The 20,728-nt window shown below is 36.5% G+C and overlaps 3 protein-coding genes across 3 annotated transcripts; 1 reads left to right on the plus strand and 2 right to left on the minus strand.

Annotated features, from left to right (window-relative positions):
- Positions 1 to 785: 785 nt before the first annotated feature.
- On the minus strand, positions 786 to 3,641 carry HELRODRAFT_163674 (hypothetical protein; the record flags this gene model as incomplete). The annotated part of the gene is made up of 2 exons (XM_009027485.1): positions 786 to 1,176; positions 2,704 to 3,641. The coding sequence occupies 2 exons, from the start codon at positions 3,639 to 3,641 to the stop codon at positions 786 to 788; spliced, it is 1,329 nt and encodes a 442-aa protein (XP_009025733.1).
- A 9,448-nt stretch (positions 3,642 to 13,089) lies between these two features.
- Positions 13,090 to 15,597, minus strand: HELRODRAFT_189301 (hypothetical protein; the record flags this gene model as incomplete). Its single annotated transcript, XM_009027486.1, has 7 exons — positions 13,090 to 13,353; positions 13,579 to 13,711; positions 13,797 to 13,877; positions 13,964 to 14,100; positions 14,489 to 14,731; positions 14,962 to 15,214; positions 15,487 to 15,597. Coding segments are annotated over 7 exons (1,221 nt in total), but the record flags the coding sequence as incomplete, so codon positions are not given.
- Positions 15,598 to 16,653: 1,056 nt separating this feature from the next.
- On the plus strand, positions 16,654 to 18,589 carry HELRODRAFT_68508 (hypothetical protein; the record flags this gene model as incomplete). The annotated part of the gene is made up of 6 exons (XM_009026995.1): positions 16,654 to 16,779; positions 17,060 to 17,215; positions 17,538 to 17,592; positions 17,676 to 17,774; positions 17,911 to 18,102; positions 18,333 to 18,589. 6 exons carry the CDS (start codon positions 16,654 to 16,656, stop codon positions 18,587 to 18,589), a joined length of 885 nt encoding a protein of 294 aa, XP_009025243.1.
- Between the last annotated feature and the right edge of the window lie 2,139 nt (positions 18,590 to 20,728).

The raw sequence follows: 20,728 nt of genomic DNA on the forward strand, positions 1-20,728 counted from the left end.
GTATGTATGTATGTATGTATGTATGTATGTATGTATGTATGTATGTATGTATGTATGTATGTATGTATGTATGTATGTATGTATGTATGTATGTATGTATGTATGTATGTATGTATGTATGTATGTATGTATGTATGTATGTATGTATGTATGTATGTATGTATGTATGTATGTATGTATGTATGTATGTATGTATGTATGTATGTATGTATGTATGTATGTATGTATGTATGTATGTATGTATGTATGTATGTATGTATGTATGTATGTATGTATGTATGTATGTATGTATGTATGTATGTATGTATGTATGTATGTATGTATGTATGTATTTTTTTTCCAATCATTTCTTTGGTAAAAAAGAAAATCACCAGGAGATCTAAAAGAAAAATAACTTGTGCAGGCGACCTTAATTAAAATGTATCTGAGTGAATGTCATGACAAAGAAAAATAAAAAATTTCAAATGATTAATTCAAATTGGAAAATAAAAATTTTACAACGTTTCTGAAATTGTCTAAAACATTTATATAATAGCAACAAAAATCAAAGTAATATCACGAGTATGAAATAATAATAACTTATTAAGTTTACAGAACACTTTCGAGAATTTTGTTCTTTGCTGTTTTTTTAAAGGAGGCAATAGAAGAGAACTGTGAATTATGGAAACTAAATTCATTCCACATTTTAGCACCTCGTATGAACCAGGATTTATCATTTAATCCTGTCCTACTTTTGGGTATTTTCAAACATCAAGTAACAAATGAATTAACACTTTGATTTGTCGTTAATTGCACATGTCGGCATTCAGCTGGATATTTTCAAGCACACAGACACGCAGGAACCGCTGCAACAAGCACGAAATGTGGTTAGTTGCGAAAAACAGTTCCCTGCTGTCGCCTGATCTGACGCTGATCATTTTACATATTGCCTTAAGAAATTTAAGGGTGTTGGGGTCCATCGGGCCGAGAATCTCGATACATATTGGCAAGAATTCCATCGATGGGAGGGCATTCCCATATTTTTTCATTTTCTCGTCCGCTACCCTGGCCGCGGCCAAACCGCATTCTTTACTTGTCAGGTTTACATATCGTTCGGCAAGGGTGCCAGGGACCGTAACATACCACGCCAAACATCTACCGGCTCTCCAAGGTATTAGTGTGCATCTGTCCGGGCACCTATCATCATGCGCAAAAATGCCGGATGGTTCCTTGAGAACCGGGATTGAAGCCTTGGAGAAGAGCCGACAAATGTAGTCGTTTAATGCTGAGTGACGTAGTTGACGGCCCCCACCCAGGCGACAAACCAAACCGTGGTGCCCAAACTCGTCCGCCCCAGCGCCACATCGGCACGTGTATTTATTTTGAATGACTAGGCCAAGTCTGAAGCCAATGGCAAATCTCACAGACTCGTCGTCAAGCCTGGTGCTGGCCCACAGAGGTGTTGGGCCACGATCTCAACCACCCACAGCTGGCAACGCTGGACATGGCCAACAAACGAGCGGTGGAAAAGTCGTCGCCGCATGAAGACAACAAATTTTGAAAGATTTTGTTATATTCTTCATTCAAAATTTGGACGTGCGTACGGTCCCCCGGGGCAGACACTGGGGGAAGAATATCGCGGCAACGAAAAAACCGGTGGAACAGGGAAGACTGCAGGTTGAGCGTGGCAGCGGCAGAAGAATTATAAACAACTGGAGTCAGCTGAACCACGCTAACCAACCCCAGCCCACCAAATCGCACCGGCAGCTGAGCTAGGGACCAGCCACTGTCGGTCACTTGAACAGTGCAAATCGACGACAGAGCGGTGCGCAGGGCTCTGTCAAATTCGCCCAATTTAGAAGGATCAATGTGTTTGGATGTACGCAGGAAGTACATCAATTTGGGCAAACTGAGGGCATTGCGGATAATAGTCAAGGCATCATGGGCCGAAAGACAGGAAACACGACCCAGGGCGAATTTGAGCTCAGAGAGCTTTTGGTCAAAAAACTTTATTTGGTAATCGCCCTCGACCAAGGGTGTGCCTAAAAAACTCAATTCTGATGCACCAACTCTGGGTATTCCAGCCAGCGCATGTGGCACTTGAAACAAACTTTGGCAGTGAAGTTCGCATTTTTTAATGTTTAACTCTAAACCAATTGCAGCGGAGTTATGCTTCAGATATTCGTAGCTATTGGCCAGAGTTGGGCCGTCCGAAGCAATGCTGATATCATCCAGATAAGCGCAAACGAAAGTGGACAAAGCTTTCTCTAAGAGTGGATGAAGAGTTAGTGCGAACAGCAAATGACCAAGGGGATCACCCTGCTGTACCCCCTCGGACGATTCTACAACCCAAGAGTGGTAGCCAAGAGAAGAGACTCCGCCATAGGCAGAATGGCAAAAATTATAGATATTGGGGCAAAAAAGTTTGACAGCCTCCAACATCGAGTCTCTTCTCCAGGCGTTGAAGGCATTTTTAAAGTCCAGTTTCAGAAACCCCCATTGATCGGGGAGGTCGGTGATCAATCTTTGAACAGCGGCCTCACCTGACACCCAACTGAGTCGGGTAGAACTTAATCCTGACACCCAACTGAGTCGGGTAGAATTTGGTCTTGAGTTCGACCACGACCAGGGCCAAGGCATATTTGCCGGCCAACTTCCTCCAAACACTCCCGACCGCAATCGTCTTTCTTATTTAAAGCTATTAGCCGGCCTCCAAAGAAAAACCGGCGGACAGAGAGTGGGCAAACTCCAGATAGGATCAAATTAATGAATTGGGTTAAGGAGTTCAGTGTGTCGTTGATTGGCAAGGGGCCAGAAAAAACATCCTTAAGGTGCTGGGGTCGTAGGCCATCCAGGCCTCCGGAAGAACCGTTTTTGAACGATTTAACGGCCCTCAGCACCTCGGCGGGAGAAACGCAATCAGCCGTTGGTGCCAATGCGGGGAAGACCCGCCTGTCCACCGGAATTTTTGGGTGGATGGAACATAATTTATCGAAAGTGGATGGTGAGCTCTCCGCCAGGCCCTCCGGCGAACAGACAAGTCTGACAGCCGAGGACAGGTTTCCCTGTTCAATACAAGATGACACAGCGTTGATCCACCGATCGGGGTTGGGCTTTTGTGATTTGGCATTATTGAACCCATCAAAGCACAGTACCAGGGTTTCAAGACCAATAGTTGAATATTCGCTTAGACGCTTGTTGACCAGAACCAGATTGCCCTGGTTGACCCGGCGACCCCCTCTGGAAGTCTTCTGTAAAACGTATGGGACAAAACAGTGGAGTCTAACCCAGTGAGCCGGGTCACCAGGGTCATTACAAACAGCCGTCAGCAAGGCGTTCAGATCATGTGCGAACTTCTCCCTGCATGGCTTAGGGATATGGTCGTACACCGGTACACATTTCAGCACGGCCGTCAGCTTGTCAAAAACACCAGAGTAATCCAGGTCGAGAGGATCACCAGAGACCGATGCGGCCGACGACCGTGTGGGCAACCTAGGCTTGGGGTCGGGTGCGGCACCGAGAGGCGAAGCAGCCCTCGCGCCCGATGGGTCAACTTTTTTCCGGGACCCCGAGCATTCCTGTTCTTTCGCTTTACCTCCGTGCCGTCCAAACCAAGTGGGGTGGATGGATGAATGAATGGATGAACAAGCGAATGACCACATGAACGGGCGAGCGAACAAACGAATGAATGAGTGAATGAACGAAGGAATGAATGAGTTAATTACTGAACGGGTAAGTGAAGGAAAAAAAAAGAATGAATGAATGAATAACCAAACGAACGAATGGATGAATGAACGAATAAATGAATGAGTGACGGAATGAATGAACGAGCGAACGGATGAATGACTGAATTATCTTTAAATATTTAACCATTGGAAAATATATATAACTTTTTCAACTTTTTTTTTATGTTTTTTTCCTTCCTCTTTTTTCTTTTGACGAATGAGTGAGTGAAAAAATGAGTGAATGAGTGAATACAAAAACCTAGGCAACAGTGTGGGAGGAGACAACTATTGCAACAAACTTTGGCCCAATCTCTCCCCTTACAGTTTATTTTTTTACACAGATTTTAAAATTGGTTTAGGAAATTTTTTTTTTTATAAATAAATTTTAATTTTAAATTTTAATTTCAAAAATAAATTAAAAAAAAAGGTCGGTAGAAGGTAAATAAGTTAAAATATAGTGAACTTTCCGATAATAATAAAAACAGCTAACACCTGGCGCTGGCCGGTGACCTGTAGCAGCTATGAGCTGTGAATAAATTATAATATTGATAAAAAAAAACAAAAAACGAAAAAATTGGCAGAGGCAGGACAGAAAAACGATAAAAAATATGGAAAAACTAACCAGGGACAAAATTACAGCTGACGACCCCAAAAATTATATGTAAAAACAAGTTAAAATCAATGAATTTTACAAAATTAACCAGAAAATTAAAACAATCCAGCCGGCAAACGAGGTATTATGTATGTATGTATGTATGTATGTATGTATGTATGTATGTATGTATGTATGTATGTATGTATGTATGTATGTATGTATGTATGTATGTATGTATGTATGTATGTATGTATGTATGTATGTATGTATGTATGTATGTATGTATGTATGTATGTATGTATGTATGTATGTATGTATGTATGTATGTATGTATGTATGTATGTATGTATGTATGTATGTATGTATGTATGTATGTATGTATGTATGTATGTATGTATGTATGTCTGTATGTATGTATGTATGTATGTTAAAACCAAAACATGATGAGTGACACTGAACCGTCAAACATCAAGTAACAAATGGATTAACACTTTGATTTGTCGTTAATTGCACATGTCGGCATTCAGTTGGATATTTTCAAGCACACAGACACGCAGGAACCGCTGCAACAAGCACGAAATGTGGTTGGTTGCAAAAAACAGTTCCCTGCTGTCACCTGATCTGACACTGATCCTTTTGCCTATTTCCTTGAGAAATTTAAGGGTGCTGGGGTCCATCGGGCCGAGAACCTCGATACATATTGGCAAGAATTCCATCGAGGGGAGGGCATACAATGTATGTATGTATGTATGTATGTATGTATGTATGTATGTATGTATGTATGTATGTATGTATGTATGTATGTATGTATGTATGTATGTATGTATGTATGTATGCATGCATGCATGCATGCATGTATGTATGTATGTATGTATGTATGTATGTATGTATGTATGTGAGGGAGCATGTGTGTGTGTTGCGTGTGTGTGGTCATGTGTGTGTGCGTGTCTATTTAATAGACGTGTGATATAAAGAAGTTGGCGTGTTGGAAAGGCAACTGATGTACGCCTTGATGACGACGACGACGACGACGATGATGATGATGATGAAGATAATCATGATAATGATGCTAGTTAATTATCGTAATGATGGTTATACTGATGGTAGTTATGTAACTGATGATTGTAACTGTTGCAATACAAAAATAACATTAACTGCCTAAAGAGCGAAAACCTACACAACAACAGCAACAGCAGCAGTAATAAAAGTTAAAACATCAACAACAACAGCAGTAATAAAAGTTAAAACATCAACAACAGCAACAACAACTGCAATAATAAAAGTTAAAACAACAACAACAACAACAATAATAATAAAAACAACTAAAAGTGAACGCAAACCTGAAGCATAGAGAGACACCTCACGATGCAGCGTCCTGAGTTAACGACGTCGCCACTCAAATTACTGTCGTCGTCGTCATTATCGTCGTCGTTGTTGATGTTGTTGTTGTTGTTGATGTTGTCACATGATACGGTGTGCAAACAAGCGAGCGTTGTTAATAATATCATCATCATCATCATCGTTGACGCTTTTAAAGATATATGGGGAGGTGATGATGACGATGATGATGGTAATGATGATGACGATGATGATGATGAAGATAATGATGATGTTGATAAAGAGGTTGATGATAATTGTGATAAAGATGATGACGAAGAAGATGATGACGATGATGATGGCGTTGCTGATAATGATTGAGATAACGACGATGAAGATGACGCCGACGATGATGATGATGATGATGATGGCAGAAACGAAGATGGCGACGTCGCCGTTGATGACGTAATGAGCATTTTGTAGCGCTCCCTTGGGTTGAAGCTAGGCATGATGAACATCAGCAAGAGTTTTATCTCTATTTAGTGTTTTTAATAATAGCCGTAGCAATGATAATGATTATAATTATTGTTATAATATTGTTAATGTTATAATATTGTTATTATTATTATTATTATTATTTTCATCATTATTGAGTTATTATTTACATTATGACCAAAAAATATCGAGAAATTAGGACGATGACGACGACGATGATGATGATGATGATGGCGATGAGGAAGATGATTATGATCATGATGATGAGTAAGATGATGATGATGATGATGACGACGATGAGATGGTGATGACGACAATGCTATCGAGTTTTTTTTTTTTTATTCCCGACGAAACGAAAAACATTGATCCATGTCAATTCTTCAATCTCTCTCTCTCTCTCTTTCTTTCTCTCTCTCTTTATCTTTCTTTTTTTTCTCTCATTCACTTGCCCTCTCTCTTTCTCTCTCGCTATCTCTTTTGTTAGCGGGTTTAGAATGCTTTCAAAATTTGAAATGGTGTATAAAAAGCGTCAATGGATAGAATTCGTTTTTTATTATCTGAGTACGCGCGTAAAACTGAAATTATTGAACTTTCTGTCATTCGTTCATTCATTTATTCATTTATTTTTCTCAATCACTATCCAACATATTCATTCGTTCATTCATTCATTCATTTATTCATTCATTCATTCGTTCGTTCGTTCGTTCGTTCATTCTTTCGTTCGTTTGTTCGTTCATTCATTCATACGTTCGTTCGTTCATTCAGTCATTCGTTCGTTCGTTCGTTCGTTCGTTCATTCATTCATTCAAAGACGATTTAAAAATAGAAACGAAGGTGAAAACTAATGTAACAGCAGTATCAGTAGCAGCAACAGTAAGTTGTATTTGTTTCATTTTTGTTATCATTATGTCATGTCTATTTTGTTTTAGTTTTAGAGAGAAAAAGCGAGTGGAAACAAACTAATTCACAACCCCATGAATGCACGATTTATTTTCCCAGATTTATTTTTACAACCGCTAATAATTTGCTTGACAAAGGGTGAAACATTATGAAACACTAAACAACCGCAGTTAATACATAGACATACATACATACATACATACATACATACATACATACATACATACATACATACATACATACATACATACATACATACATACATACATACATACATACATACATACATACATACATACATACATTCATACATACATACATACATTCATACATACATACATACATACATACATACATACATACATACATTCATACATGCATACATATATACATACATACATGGCGTTTCGAAACATGTTGATTGACAGATCATCGATTTCTTTAAAAACTGGCTTACGATCAGATTGGGGAAATTTGTTAGTGGTCCCGGTTACTAAATTAAAGATTGCATCAGGTAGTTTTGCAGTTTATGGACCAAGGCATTGGAATGAACTTCCATATTTTTTGCGCCGGTCTGGTCTGACACTTCCCCAGTTCAAGAGTCAATTGAAGACATATCTTTTTTCATGTAGAAAATTGCCATAGTTGTAAAGCGCCTATGAAAATGTTTTTAATAGGCGCTATATAAATGATCATATAATAATAATAATAATACATACGTGCATAGTACAGAAATACTACATGAATACTATCTGTTACGGTGTACATTCATATGTGCTACCTACTATTACTACTGCTACTGCTATGACTGTTACTACAACCACTACTGCTACTGCAACAACTTCTACGACTACTGCCGTCGATGCTGTTGCGACTACAGGTATTACCTCGACGACAATGATGACGATGTTGATGAAGATGACGACGATGATGATGGTGGTGATAATAAATTACCTTTTAATTCTCCGTTTAGCTGTCCACTTTGGTTTTCGGCGATCAAAATAAAGACTGTGTGCCTATATTCATATTTATTTAATGTTTTTTATTATTGTTATTATTTTATTATTTATATTAATTTTACAAATAAAACTATTATTTTAAGTAGTAGTATTATTATTGTATAATTGGTTGAAAATTTAAAGATAACTAATCGATCATTTTATTATTAGAAAACTAATTACAATCCGTATTAATTAGTTAATTATCCATAATAATTAATTATCCATAATAATTAATTATCCAATTTTTCAATTAATTATGCTATTATCCAATTAACTAATTTGGTTAATATTCCGTTTTTACTGATATTAATATTATTATTAATTGAAATTTGCAGTATTTCAGTAAATTTTTTAACGACAATTTTATTCATTCGTTCATTCAATCTTTCATTCGTTTTTAATTGATTAATTCATTGATTGATTCATTGATTGATTCATTGATTGATTCATTTATTAATGAAATAATTAGGATTAACTAAAGCCAAAAAAGAATTTTCTATGTTGAATACGTTACATACCATTACATTGTAGTAATATTTCTTCATATATAATTAAATTCGTTATAAAATTTATTGAAATTATCTAATTATTACATTAAAACAATTAATTTTTCCTATTTAAACCACATATATACGCATATGAGCACACGCAAGAAAATTGTATGTTTGTATTTGTATACGCACGCACGTACAATGTACGTATACATGTATGTATGACGCTTGTATGTATGTTTGTTGGGATAGCAATTACATTGGTTTATATTCTTTTCCATGATCACCATTCTATATAAAGCAGACAGAAGATGTATGTGTATGTATGTATGTATGCATGCATGTATGTATGTATGTATGTATGTATGTGTGTGTGTGTGTGTGTGTGTGTGTGTGTGTGTGTGTGTGTGTGTGTGTGTGTGTGTGTGTGTGTGTGTGTGTGTGTGTGTGTGTGTGTGTGTGTGTGTGTGTGTATGTATGTATGTTAAAACCAAAACATGATGAGTGACACTGAACCGTCAAACATCAAGTAACAAATGGATTAACACTTTGATTTGTCGTTAATTGCACATGTCGGCATTCAGTTGGATATTTTCAAGCACACAGACACGCAGGAACCGCTGCAACAAGCACGAAATGTGGTTAGTTGCGAAAAACAGTTCCCTGCTGTCGCCTGATCTGACGCTGATCATTTTACATATTGCCTTAAGAAATTTAAGGATGTTGGGGTCCATCGGGCCGAGAACCTTGATACATATTGGCAAGAATTCCATCGATGGGAGGACATTCCCATATTTTTTCATTTTCTAGTCCGCTGCCCTGGCCGCGGCCAAACCGCATTCTTTATTTGTCAGGTTTACATATCGTTCGGCGAGGGTGCCAAGGACCGTAACATCCCACGCCAAACATCTACCGACTTTCCAAGGTATTAGTGTGCCTACCATCATGCGCAGAAATGCCTGATGGTTCTTTGAGAACTGGGATTGAAGCCTTGGAGAAGAGCCGACAAATGTAGTCGTTTAATGCTGAGTGACGTAGTTGACGGCCCCCACACAGGGGGTCTGTATGTATGATATGTATGTATGTATGCATGTATGTATGTATGTATGTATGTATGTATGTATGTATGTATGTATGTATGTATGTATGTATGTATGTATGTATGTATGTATGTATGTACGTACGTACGTACGTACGTACGTACGTACGTATGTATGTATGTATGTAAATACGCACAATTTATATTAAATAAACACAGATGAAAAAATCGTTTTTGGAATATTTAGGCTTCAGTGAATCCCAAATCTCTGAATCTGTTGAATCCCAAATACAATTATGAACCAAAATATCCTTATATGAAAATGAAACACACTAACATAAATCCATGCAAACATAAACAAACATAAATACTAAAACACCCACACACACATGTACAAATCAAAACACACACACACACACACGTACAAATACACAATACACCAATAAACACACAAATAAGCACAACAACACACATGAAACCATGTATTAAACAATAATACCAAATATACAATATAGAAATACCACGCAGGCAGTACCCGATAAAAAACACAATGTGCATTAGACATCACCACATCATTAAGTCAGAACCTTTCATCTAGCCATCAGCATTACTAACCAGAACAATAGCAATAACAGCAACAACAACAATAATAACAACAATAACAATAAGAACAATAACAATAATAGTAACAAAAATCTTTCATTAATATGCGCGGACAGACGCATGTGATGTTTGTGATTCCACTTGCAAATACTTCCACATTTGTCTCGTAATTATTATTCTAAATATTTTTACAATTATTACTTTTATTATAGATTGTAATTATATTTTATGGTGTAATTTGTGTGATATGAATCGTAATTAGTATTTTACTACTATTATTAGAGGGTTGTCTTCAATTTTTCTTACTAGATTTTACTGGGAATTAGTTATAGTTCTATTATTAACATTATACATTAGATTACTATTGATTAGTGAGTGAATACGTAAAATGTGTAATGTCCTAAAGCCTGTAAAGATAGTAAAACTTGTAAACCGTAGTAAGTGTGTATTGTCGTAATTTAACAAAGATAATTGTATCAAGATGAACGCGGATATACAATCTATTCCTTTCCTTGGAAGGGAATAGATTGTATATCCGTTTGATTACGATAGATTGATATATTCATTTGATCGTGATAGGATTGTTATATCCATTTGATCATGATAGATTGTATCCATTTGATCATGATAGATTGTTATATCCATTTGATCGTGATAGATGTGTATATCTCTATCATTATTAACATAGTTAACATTGAGCTAACGACCGTTTCAAACAATCCTAAACTTGCAAGTTACGAATGAAAGCACGAAATACGATCAACGATGATGTAAAATGTGGATTTATCACAACAAATACCAGTATTTTTACTACAACTGACAACTGCTGCTACTAGACTACATTTACTGAAGCTACTGCTACTACTACAGCGGCTGCAACTACTACTGCTGCTGCTGCTACTACTACTGCTGCAACTACTACAACCACAACTGAAACTAACACCAGCGAAAGTAATCGTGCGTATGTAATATTTTCTAAAAAGAGATTTACAACGATTAATTTCTAACATTTAATAATAATAATAATAATAACTACAATAATAATAACTACAATAATAATAATAATAAATGAAAACAAAGAGTAAAAATCGTGAGAGATGATGTTTATATTGACAACATTAATCAGCCAGGGAAACATGTCGATCATCATCACCATCATCATCACCATAACAATTATAATTATATAATAACAATAATATTATTTATTATCATGATTATTATTTTCACCATCGCTATCATCATAATCTTCACCCCCAAGAAAGCTTAATCATCATCATCGTCGTCGTCATCATCAGCGCCATCTTGAGTTATCATACTCATGATTCTACTAATGTTATCACCACTCATTAAATCGTCGAAGCTTGCACCACCACAGCCACCACCATCATCATTATCACCATCATCATTTTCTTTTCCACCTTTCAGCATGTTCAATACGCCCATTTCAAATTCGCCATCAAAATAACTATTATTATTATTATTTATATTGTTATTGTTGTTGTTAGTATTGTTATAATAATCATTATCAGTATTCTTAATCGCGACGTCATCATCGTCGTCGTCGTCGTCGTCGTAGACGATGTCAGTCATGTTGTAGACGTCATCGTTGTCGTATCTGACGTCATTATCATTGTTGTTGATGTTATTAGCGTTGTTGTTTTTGTTGTTGATGTTGTTGTTATCACCGGTTTCGTTGACGTCATCATTGTCGTCGGCATTTTCATTTTTGTCGATAGGTGAGTTGGCTATTTCGCCTGTGGCTGTTTCATTGATAGTTGATAAGTTCATTCAATCGTTCATTCACTCATTAATTAATTAATTAATTAACTAACTAATTAATCCTTCATTCATTCATACATTCGTTCGTTCATCATTTCTGACATCATCACCATAACTACTGTCATCTCTAAAATCCACGTAGTCTTTTCCAATACAACCATCGAGTACCATCATCATCATCACCATCATCATCCTCACCATCATCATCATCATCATTGCCATCATCATTATCATCACCAACCACATAATCGTTATCATCACCACTAACATCATTATCATCATAACAACCACGTAATCATCATCATCATCATTCAATCCACCACCATCATCACCACAAAAATCCGTGATGAAAAAAACTGTCTCCTAACACTTATCCCTGTAGGAATTGATGATGGCCCGACACTTCTCAACAGTCCCTGGCGGATACCAGCCGTTGGCCTCCGTGCAATCCGTTTCCTGTTCGTGAGTTAATCGCAATCGGCCATAGCTATCATCATTTTCATCATCGTTACGGTCATCAACAAAATTACCAAGACTAACACCATTAAAATCATCATCGTCCTCCTCATCATCTTCTTCATCATCATTTTCATCATCATCCTTTCAACCAGCACCATCCATCATCACAATCACCATCACCACTACCTGTCCATCATTGAGATGGATGAGGTACTGGACCTCGGGTACTTCGATGTGACGGAGGTGGTAGAAGACCTGCCTGTATTTGGGGGTGACACCCGGACGGAATATGTAGCAGGGCTCCTGAATGGGGTTAGTTAGTTGGTTGGTTGATTGATCGGTTGGTTGATTAAATGATTGAATGGTTGGTTGATTGGTTGGTTGATTGAATGATTGGTTGGTTGATTAAATAATTGGTTAGTTAGTTGATTGAATAATTTATTGGTGGCTGGTTGATAAAATGATTTGGTTGGTTGATTGAATGACTGGTTGGTTGATTGAATAATTGGTTGGTTGATTAATTGGTTGGTTGATTGAATAATTAATTGGTGGACTTATTGAGAGAAAAAAAAAGTGGAAGAAAAAAATAGAGAGAAAGAGGAAGAGAGAGAGAAAAAGGAAGAGAGAGAGAAAGAGAGAGAAAAGAAACTGACCAATGATTTTCTATACTCCTCTTCCATCTTCTTCAACTTTTCAACAAATTTTTCCTTCATTTTTTTTCTCTTTATCCCGCCACCACCAGCACCACCATCATAAGCAACATCACCACCACCGTCATCATTATCAACCTCGCACCCAACATCATCATCATCATCATCGCTATTGGTGGTGTTGTTGTTTTGTTGTTCTTCTTGTCGTTGCATGAAACTTGAGACTTGTTGGATGTGAGTCTTGCTGATTGTTGTCGGTAGGTTGTGTTCAAATGTGTTCCTCTTCGGTTTTATCTTGTTCGTGAATAAGTTGGAGTAACCTGGTTGGTTGGTTTATTGATTTAGTGATTGATTGGTTCAGTGATTGATTGATCCCTTGAATTCATTGAAGAATTAATTATGTCACGAATATGATCTTATTTAAACATTAAAAAAATGATTTCACTAAACACTGATGACACATACACATACATATACACAAATAAAAACAGATACACACACATACATACGCACGCGCACACACACACGCACACGCACAGACATACTTCTTTCCTGTCTAAAATCCAAATTCTGGTATATCTTTGACTCAGGATGCTGCCTCAGGTTGTACCCCAGTCTGACCCACATGGCCCTCCAGGGCCCATCCACGCAATAATAGGTCACAGTTGGTAGGATGGCCTAATTTTAGTAAGAGAAAAAAAGTAAGGTAAGAGAGTGAGAAAAGAGTGAGAAAAGAGAAAGAATACAGAAAGAGTGCAAATACCTTGAGATCTTCTCTTGTAAAGAGGGGTCCAATTTCTGCCATCAGAGCAACAGACGTGTAGACAGGGTGTTTGTCGAATGCCTGACGAATGTCGAACATTGAAACAAATTAGTGAAAATGAATTAGTGGAATGAGAGAAAGAGAGAAAAAAATAAATGATGACGTACATTTTTGATCCTATCAATTTTCCAGTTAGGAATGAGTAACTTCTTAACTTTGAGTACCGCTTCGACGTTCGGTTCATTTGGTACGCATGAACTTGAAAATTTAAATAAATTGGTAAAGTGGGGTCGTCTGGATCTGGCTGGAAAAATAAATTAAGAAATTATAGTTTAACATTTTTTTAAATTATTGATTTAAAAATTTTATTTTCATTTAAATAATAAAAATACAAAATAATAAAATCAATACACCAACACATTTGAACGTAACAAAATACATTAAAACAATCGCAGCAGTTACAAAAATCTAGTGAAAAAATGTGACTTTTCACCCAATTAATTTAAATAAATCATCTCATGCTATTTATGATTTTCATAATTTAAAAAGTTAATTAATTTTTATTTGTATCATAAATGAAAAATCTCAAAAACAAAACCATCACATCCTCAAAAAAACACCCTCCAACTGTTCCATACACAAAATATACAAATTCAAAAACACCCCCCACGAACACCAAAGACAAAACATACAAATTCCGATGCAATTTTTAGGAAAGTTAAACTGCTTCTCCGTCGCCTTCTCCCTGAAACAATACTGAAATGGTTGATCAAATCGACTGAAGAATGGAGGCAGTAGGAAAAGTGGTACTGGCTTCTGCACCCATTGGCTGTAGTCTCTCAAGTTGACGTCCTTAAATGTGATGTCATCGTGGAAACTCGTGTAGGTACCGTTTTTGTTCTGAGTCATTGGAAGGTACTGGAAGTCACAGAGAGCTGTTACAGTAGTGACAGTAATGATGTATGTTTTAAAATGAAATAAAACATTTTTCTTGATTTAAAAAAATTGAGATTTCGCAAGGAAAATTATTCAGAAAAATAAAAAAGGCATTAGTTACATCAGGATTAAAAATTAAATAAAAGTAACAAACAAATTAAATAATGAAAGATAATACAAAGGAAGACAAAACTAAGTTTATAACCAGCAGCTAAACAAATCAACTTACAAGTGAATGTTATTACTGTCTCAACTGTCCCTACAATCTCACCCTCCAAACACCCTAAACTAGATCTGGTATCACTACGACAACCGACATTACTATTATTATTATTATTGCTATTATTACTATTATTATTCTTTTTCCTCCTGACTTTGAGAAGTAGGCAATACCTTGAGCTCCTGTCCCCGTATGCTGGCCTGGAAAATGGGTTGTCAGGTCGAAAGTTCAACTTTATTCTTTTGCTTATATCTTTAAAAATCTTGGGTAATGCGTGAGATTATAAATATATTTATAATTTATTTATATTAGTGTATGTGTGTGTGTGTATGTTTTGTTGTGTATTGTGTAGTGTGCATGTATTGTGTGATGTGCATGTGCGTGTTTAGTGTGTGTGTTTGTGTGTGTGAAAAGACAGCTATAACAAAAATCCTTATTTAATTTATTTATTTAGTAAATTATATATATTAACAAACAGATAACAGAAAAATGTATTAAAATTTTTTTACAATCAGAACTGAATTTTTTACTGACTTCAGTGAGTTGTTTCAATCCGCCAAGCGTATCAAAAGCCTTGTCGATGTTGTTAACAATGCCGGGATATTCGATCGCGATTAATTTGCGATCCGGAATCACTAATTCCATATTTTACGGGGCACAAGATCAACTTTTACTTAATACATAAATTGCCATGCAAATTATTTTAAAAAACAAGCTTTGTTTGTAAGCAAAGAGCCTAAAATGATTAAAAGTAATTTTATATTTCCCAAAAGATTTATTCATTTAAATAGATCAAAATTTAACAAATGTAGCAATTTAAACTATATTTTTGTTAATTTAATTTCTTTAGATAATTCAAATTAAATTTATTTTTTAATAAATTAGCTTTCAATGCAAATTCTCACCTGCTGGTTACCTGAAGCTATTTATAAACAATAAAACCCGTGCAGGTCACATAAAATAGCAATGCATTTATTAATCACTCACTAATCATTCAATCGCTAATCATTCACTAATTAACAATGCAATCTTTAGTGAATTGATTAATCATTTTGGATTATTTAATAAAATGTATAATAGCAGTGATACAGAACACCTAACATCATCAGCGCCATTTCAAAACGGGATCTCAACAAATATAAAGAAGATAGTTAAGTTACCGGCTTCAACATCGCGGCCACAATCGCCACTAATCCTCTTTCTAACAACAACAACACTACTGCTGTTAGTGTGTTACTCTTTTATAGTTCCAACATCCGGACAACAGGTGTGGTCTAAATGGAAGAGGCAGCTACCCCCGTTGGAGTGGAATCCATGGCGCTCACCCCTCGAAAGATTCGATAAGTTCGTCTTCTCTAAGAAGATGGAAGCCTATGGGGAGTATGTGAAAGGTTTGTAGGGCTGTGGGTTATATAATCTATGATGATGTAACATTTAACTAAATTATGTCACGTGTTATAAAGATACATATATATCGGGTGAGGTGTTTGTGTGCACATCTTCATAGAAATATGCGCCATTTGTTATTTTAGAATTACACTCATAAATTTTCAATCCGTTATACTGAACATGAAAGCAGTGAAATCACGTTATCACCCATCATCAAGCTATTCAACAAAACTTACGACAACCGACAACGTCTTTAAACATGCGACATTTAACAACCACATCACTACGACATCGTCAGGCTTTTCGATCCCGATGTATCTGGAGGACACGTTCTGGGACGTGAACTGGGGGGAGTATCCACAGTGGCTACTGAGGAGGATCAACTGTTTCCTCGGCGTCCCCTACGCTGAACCGCCCATTGGCAGATACCGATTCCAAGTTGGTGCATTTTGAGTTTTCACAGCTGGTTGTTTCGGAAAACTAACTTTTACGAAATTAATAAATTTGTAATACTTGTTTAAGAAGCACACATATCTACACTCACACTAAACCATACGCACACATAAACACACATAAACACACATACGCATACATAACGGTAATTTTTACCCAACATAAGTTATAAAGATAAATTTAAAAATCTTTTCTTTGTACCAAAACTTCTGCTTCAAATCATTCTTGATCACACATAATCCTTCTTTCCTCTCTCTCCTCCTAGAAACCACTACCCCCACGATGGGTGGGCACCTGGGACGCCACCTACTACCGACCTGCCTGCCCCCAGCGACTGGAGATACTTCAGAGGGATATCCCCACAATGGAGAATGTTAACATCAGCGAGAATTGCCTCTACATGAACATTTTTGTACCTAACGTACGTGGTTGTTATAATAATAATAATTATTGTTATTAATTATGTTTAATTATAATTAATATTATTCATTATTATATTTATTAATTATAATTACATTTTTGCTTTGATATTTTCAATAAATTTGGCGTGTTGCTTGGGCTTTGTTTTTTCTTAATGTAAAAAAATTAAATTAACAGTTCGTTTAATAAACTGCAAAATTGACTTGATAATCTAATCATTCGTAACAGTTAACTTACACCAATTATTCAGTTGGTTAGTTAGTTGATTAACCAATTAATTAACTAATTAATCCTAAATCATGCCGACCTCGCAGAGAACTCAGCCTAACTTGGAGTACGATCAAACTATCTATCCCGTCATTGTCTACATCCATTCAGGTATTATTGCCATTATTATTATTATTATCATTATTATTATTGCCATTATTATTATTGTTGTTGTTGTTATTATTATAATCCAGGTAACTTCAGCACAGGTACGTCCCAATCCCAGCCGGGTCACGTGCTGGCCACCAGGGACGTTGTCGTCGTCACCTTCAACTACAGATTAGGGGCGCTAGGTGGCTTATGTTTATTATTATTATTATTTTAATTATTATTATTATTATTATAATTATTATTATCATCAATAGCGTAAGAAACAATCACTCTCGATTGATAAACATAATGTCAAGTTACCTGACAAACATTGCCCAGGTTACTTAACAACGGAAGACGAGCATGCTCCTGGAAACTTTGGGATGTGGGATCAGATCCAGGCTCTGGAATTTGTTAAGAGGAACATCATTGCGTTCAGAGGGGATCCCAATCGAATAACTTTGATGGGGGAGGGCGCGGGAGGCGTCAGCGTGGGTCTCCATCTTGTCTCCCCCTCAAGTTATAGGAATGGTAAACTTACGATGGTGTATGGAAAGTTGTGTGATTTACGATTTGTTTTTTCTCCATTTTATGCGTGGTTTCATGGTCGTGTGCTTGTTTTAATAATTGCATCGCGCCTTTAAATCGCCAGACATTATCAAATAAAAAATGCTATAGCATCCAACATTGTACACAATAATCATCACTTACTCAATCAATCAGTCATTCACTGATTCACTCACTCACTCACTCGCCGACAGCCTACTACAGTCAGGCAATAATGATGAGTGGCAACGATTTGAGCATGTTTGGCATGAGCAGACCATTCTATCGGCCACGCACGTACGCCAAGAAGTTGGCGGAGTTGGTTGGTTGCAACCAGGAAGGCTCTTACGCCATGATCAAATGCCTGAGAAACAATGCTTCCGTAACATGGCAGATGATCGTTCAGGCTCAACATCAGATTGCTCCAAATGTCAGTAACAGTTTTTCTTTCGAGTTTTTTAAATTTTTATAAATTTTTTCTAATTCGTAGTTATCGCTTTTTGTTTTTTTTTTCAAAAATGTTAATTTTGTTTACGTATTGTCAGTTTAATTGTAGACGTTATATGCGCGTGACTAAATTTAAATGTGGTAAATAAAATCTTCACATAGCACCTCATCCAACAACAAAATTCATCCAATCAGGACGGGGTGTTAGGGGCGGTGTGGGCTCCAATTCAAGATGGCCTCTTCTACTCCATCTCGACGGAGGGCTTCCTGCCTGAGTCCCCTGACGATTACCGCAGAGAGGGACAGTTCGCTAGGGTCCCCTGTATTATCGGCATCAATGCCCACGATGGCGCAGAGATTGCTAGTGCGTTATTATATTATTATTATTTTCAAATGTGTAATTTCATTTTATTTTTCATTTTATTCATTAAAATTTCTCGTGTTCAATCGAACCAGTAAAATCTAAAAATACCACTGATCACGCATCACTCATAATCAAACAATCGGAACATCACAAATTTAATATTAACTCGTCAAAACGTAGTAACGGTCGGTCGCTTATTACCACAAAATATGTGAACAACTCCCAAGCAACTCGCCACAACCTGACTGACCACAGATTGGACAGCAAATGGTCTGCAGGGTGGCATAACGGTCAGTAGATTCCGGGCTTTCCTCGACGAAATCGTCTACAAGTGGAAGATAATCGACATATACCGGGAGAGAGCCAGAGATGCTATCGAGTTTCAATATACACACTGGCCCGACCCGACGAATACAAGTGCCAGAGGAATGGAGTATTTGAATGTTCGTTTGTTTTTTAGTCGTTGTTTTTGTTTTGGGATGTCATTCGTTTGATCTGATTTTAATTTTTTATAAGCGTGATTCATGTTTTGCAAGTTCATTTGCTTTTCGATTTATTAAATTTCATTAAGTTCCTTTCTATATTAAGAATTGCGCTTTGTTTAATATACAATTAACTCCGAATGTTACATCAATGCACCTTTTACGCATAATAATCTGCCGACAAAGCATTCATTGATTGAACATTTGAGTAAAGGCACGGCGAACTTAAAAAATGTTCCTATCAGACATTCAAATAGCCCATCTTTTTTACTCAACATTATTCCGTTTGCCTTCTTCAGTTTATCATACTTCTATTTGTCATTTTGCTTTATGCTGTAACAGAGTGTAAATTTTTTTAAAGAATAAAAAACCTTTCAAACACCAGATGATAACTGACCTCAACTACGGAATTGGGATGGACACGATCGTGAAGCAGCAGTCAGACTTCTCTCCGACGTACATGTACGTATTCAACTGGAAGTCCTGGAACGATTGGCTACCCTGGTATATGGGTCAGTTGTTACATCTTTATTCGTTATTTTCAACATGAAAATTTGGATTTATTATTCTCATTTTTATTTGTCAAAGATAAAAACGAGTTAAAGAGATAAAAAGATTTTTTAAATTACGCTAACGTATGTTAAATAATTGTACTTTTACCCCAAATAACGAACAACGTACACCAATTACGTTTATTGCATGAAGAAAGCAATTCATCAGATTTGTTACGGATACAGATAATAATCTCACTAACACAATTTTCCTGATTTATATACAAACTTTTAAAAGATATCAATATAATTATTTACCTTATCGTCGCATCATTTTATGATTAATATCATTTCGTCGAGTCAGAGCCTGTTCCTGGGTCTCCACACCTCAAAATCCGGGGCCTGATGAATATTTTATAAAACTAAACACAACAGGAGTGTCTCACTCGGCCGCCATTCAGTACGTTCTGGGCTTCCCATTCATGAACGAAACAATTTTGAATGAAACTGAGTTAGTGCCAAGGCAGTACTTTGATTATGACGACAGAAACATCAGCGATTTCATGATGTACATGTGGAGCTCTTTCGCTATATACGGGTTAAGCGTCGCTAAGTTTTTTAAAGAAGTTTCTTCGTCATCGTTGACGTCATTATTTCGATGTTTTTAATCCCCTACGTCATCGTCGGCACTTTTATTTTGTTGATTCTCAGTTTATTGTAAACATTTTATTAAAATATTTGACTGGCTCTCTAATAACGATATTACAATCTAGTGATCCCACCCCCAACATAACTCGAAACGTAACCTGGGAACCTTTCAACCAGTA

This window comes from Helobdella robusta (genome assembly GCF_000326865.2).
Source record: "Helobdella robusta unplaced genomic scaffold HELROscaffold_5, whole genome shotgun sequence".
Lineage (NCBI taxonomy): Eukaryota > Metazoa > Annelida > Clitellata > Rhynchobdellida > Glossiphoniidae > Helobdella > Helobdella robusta.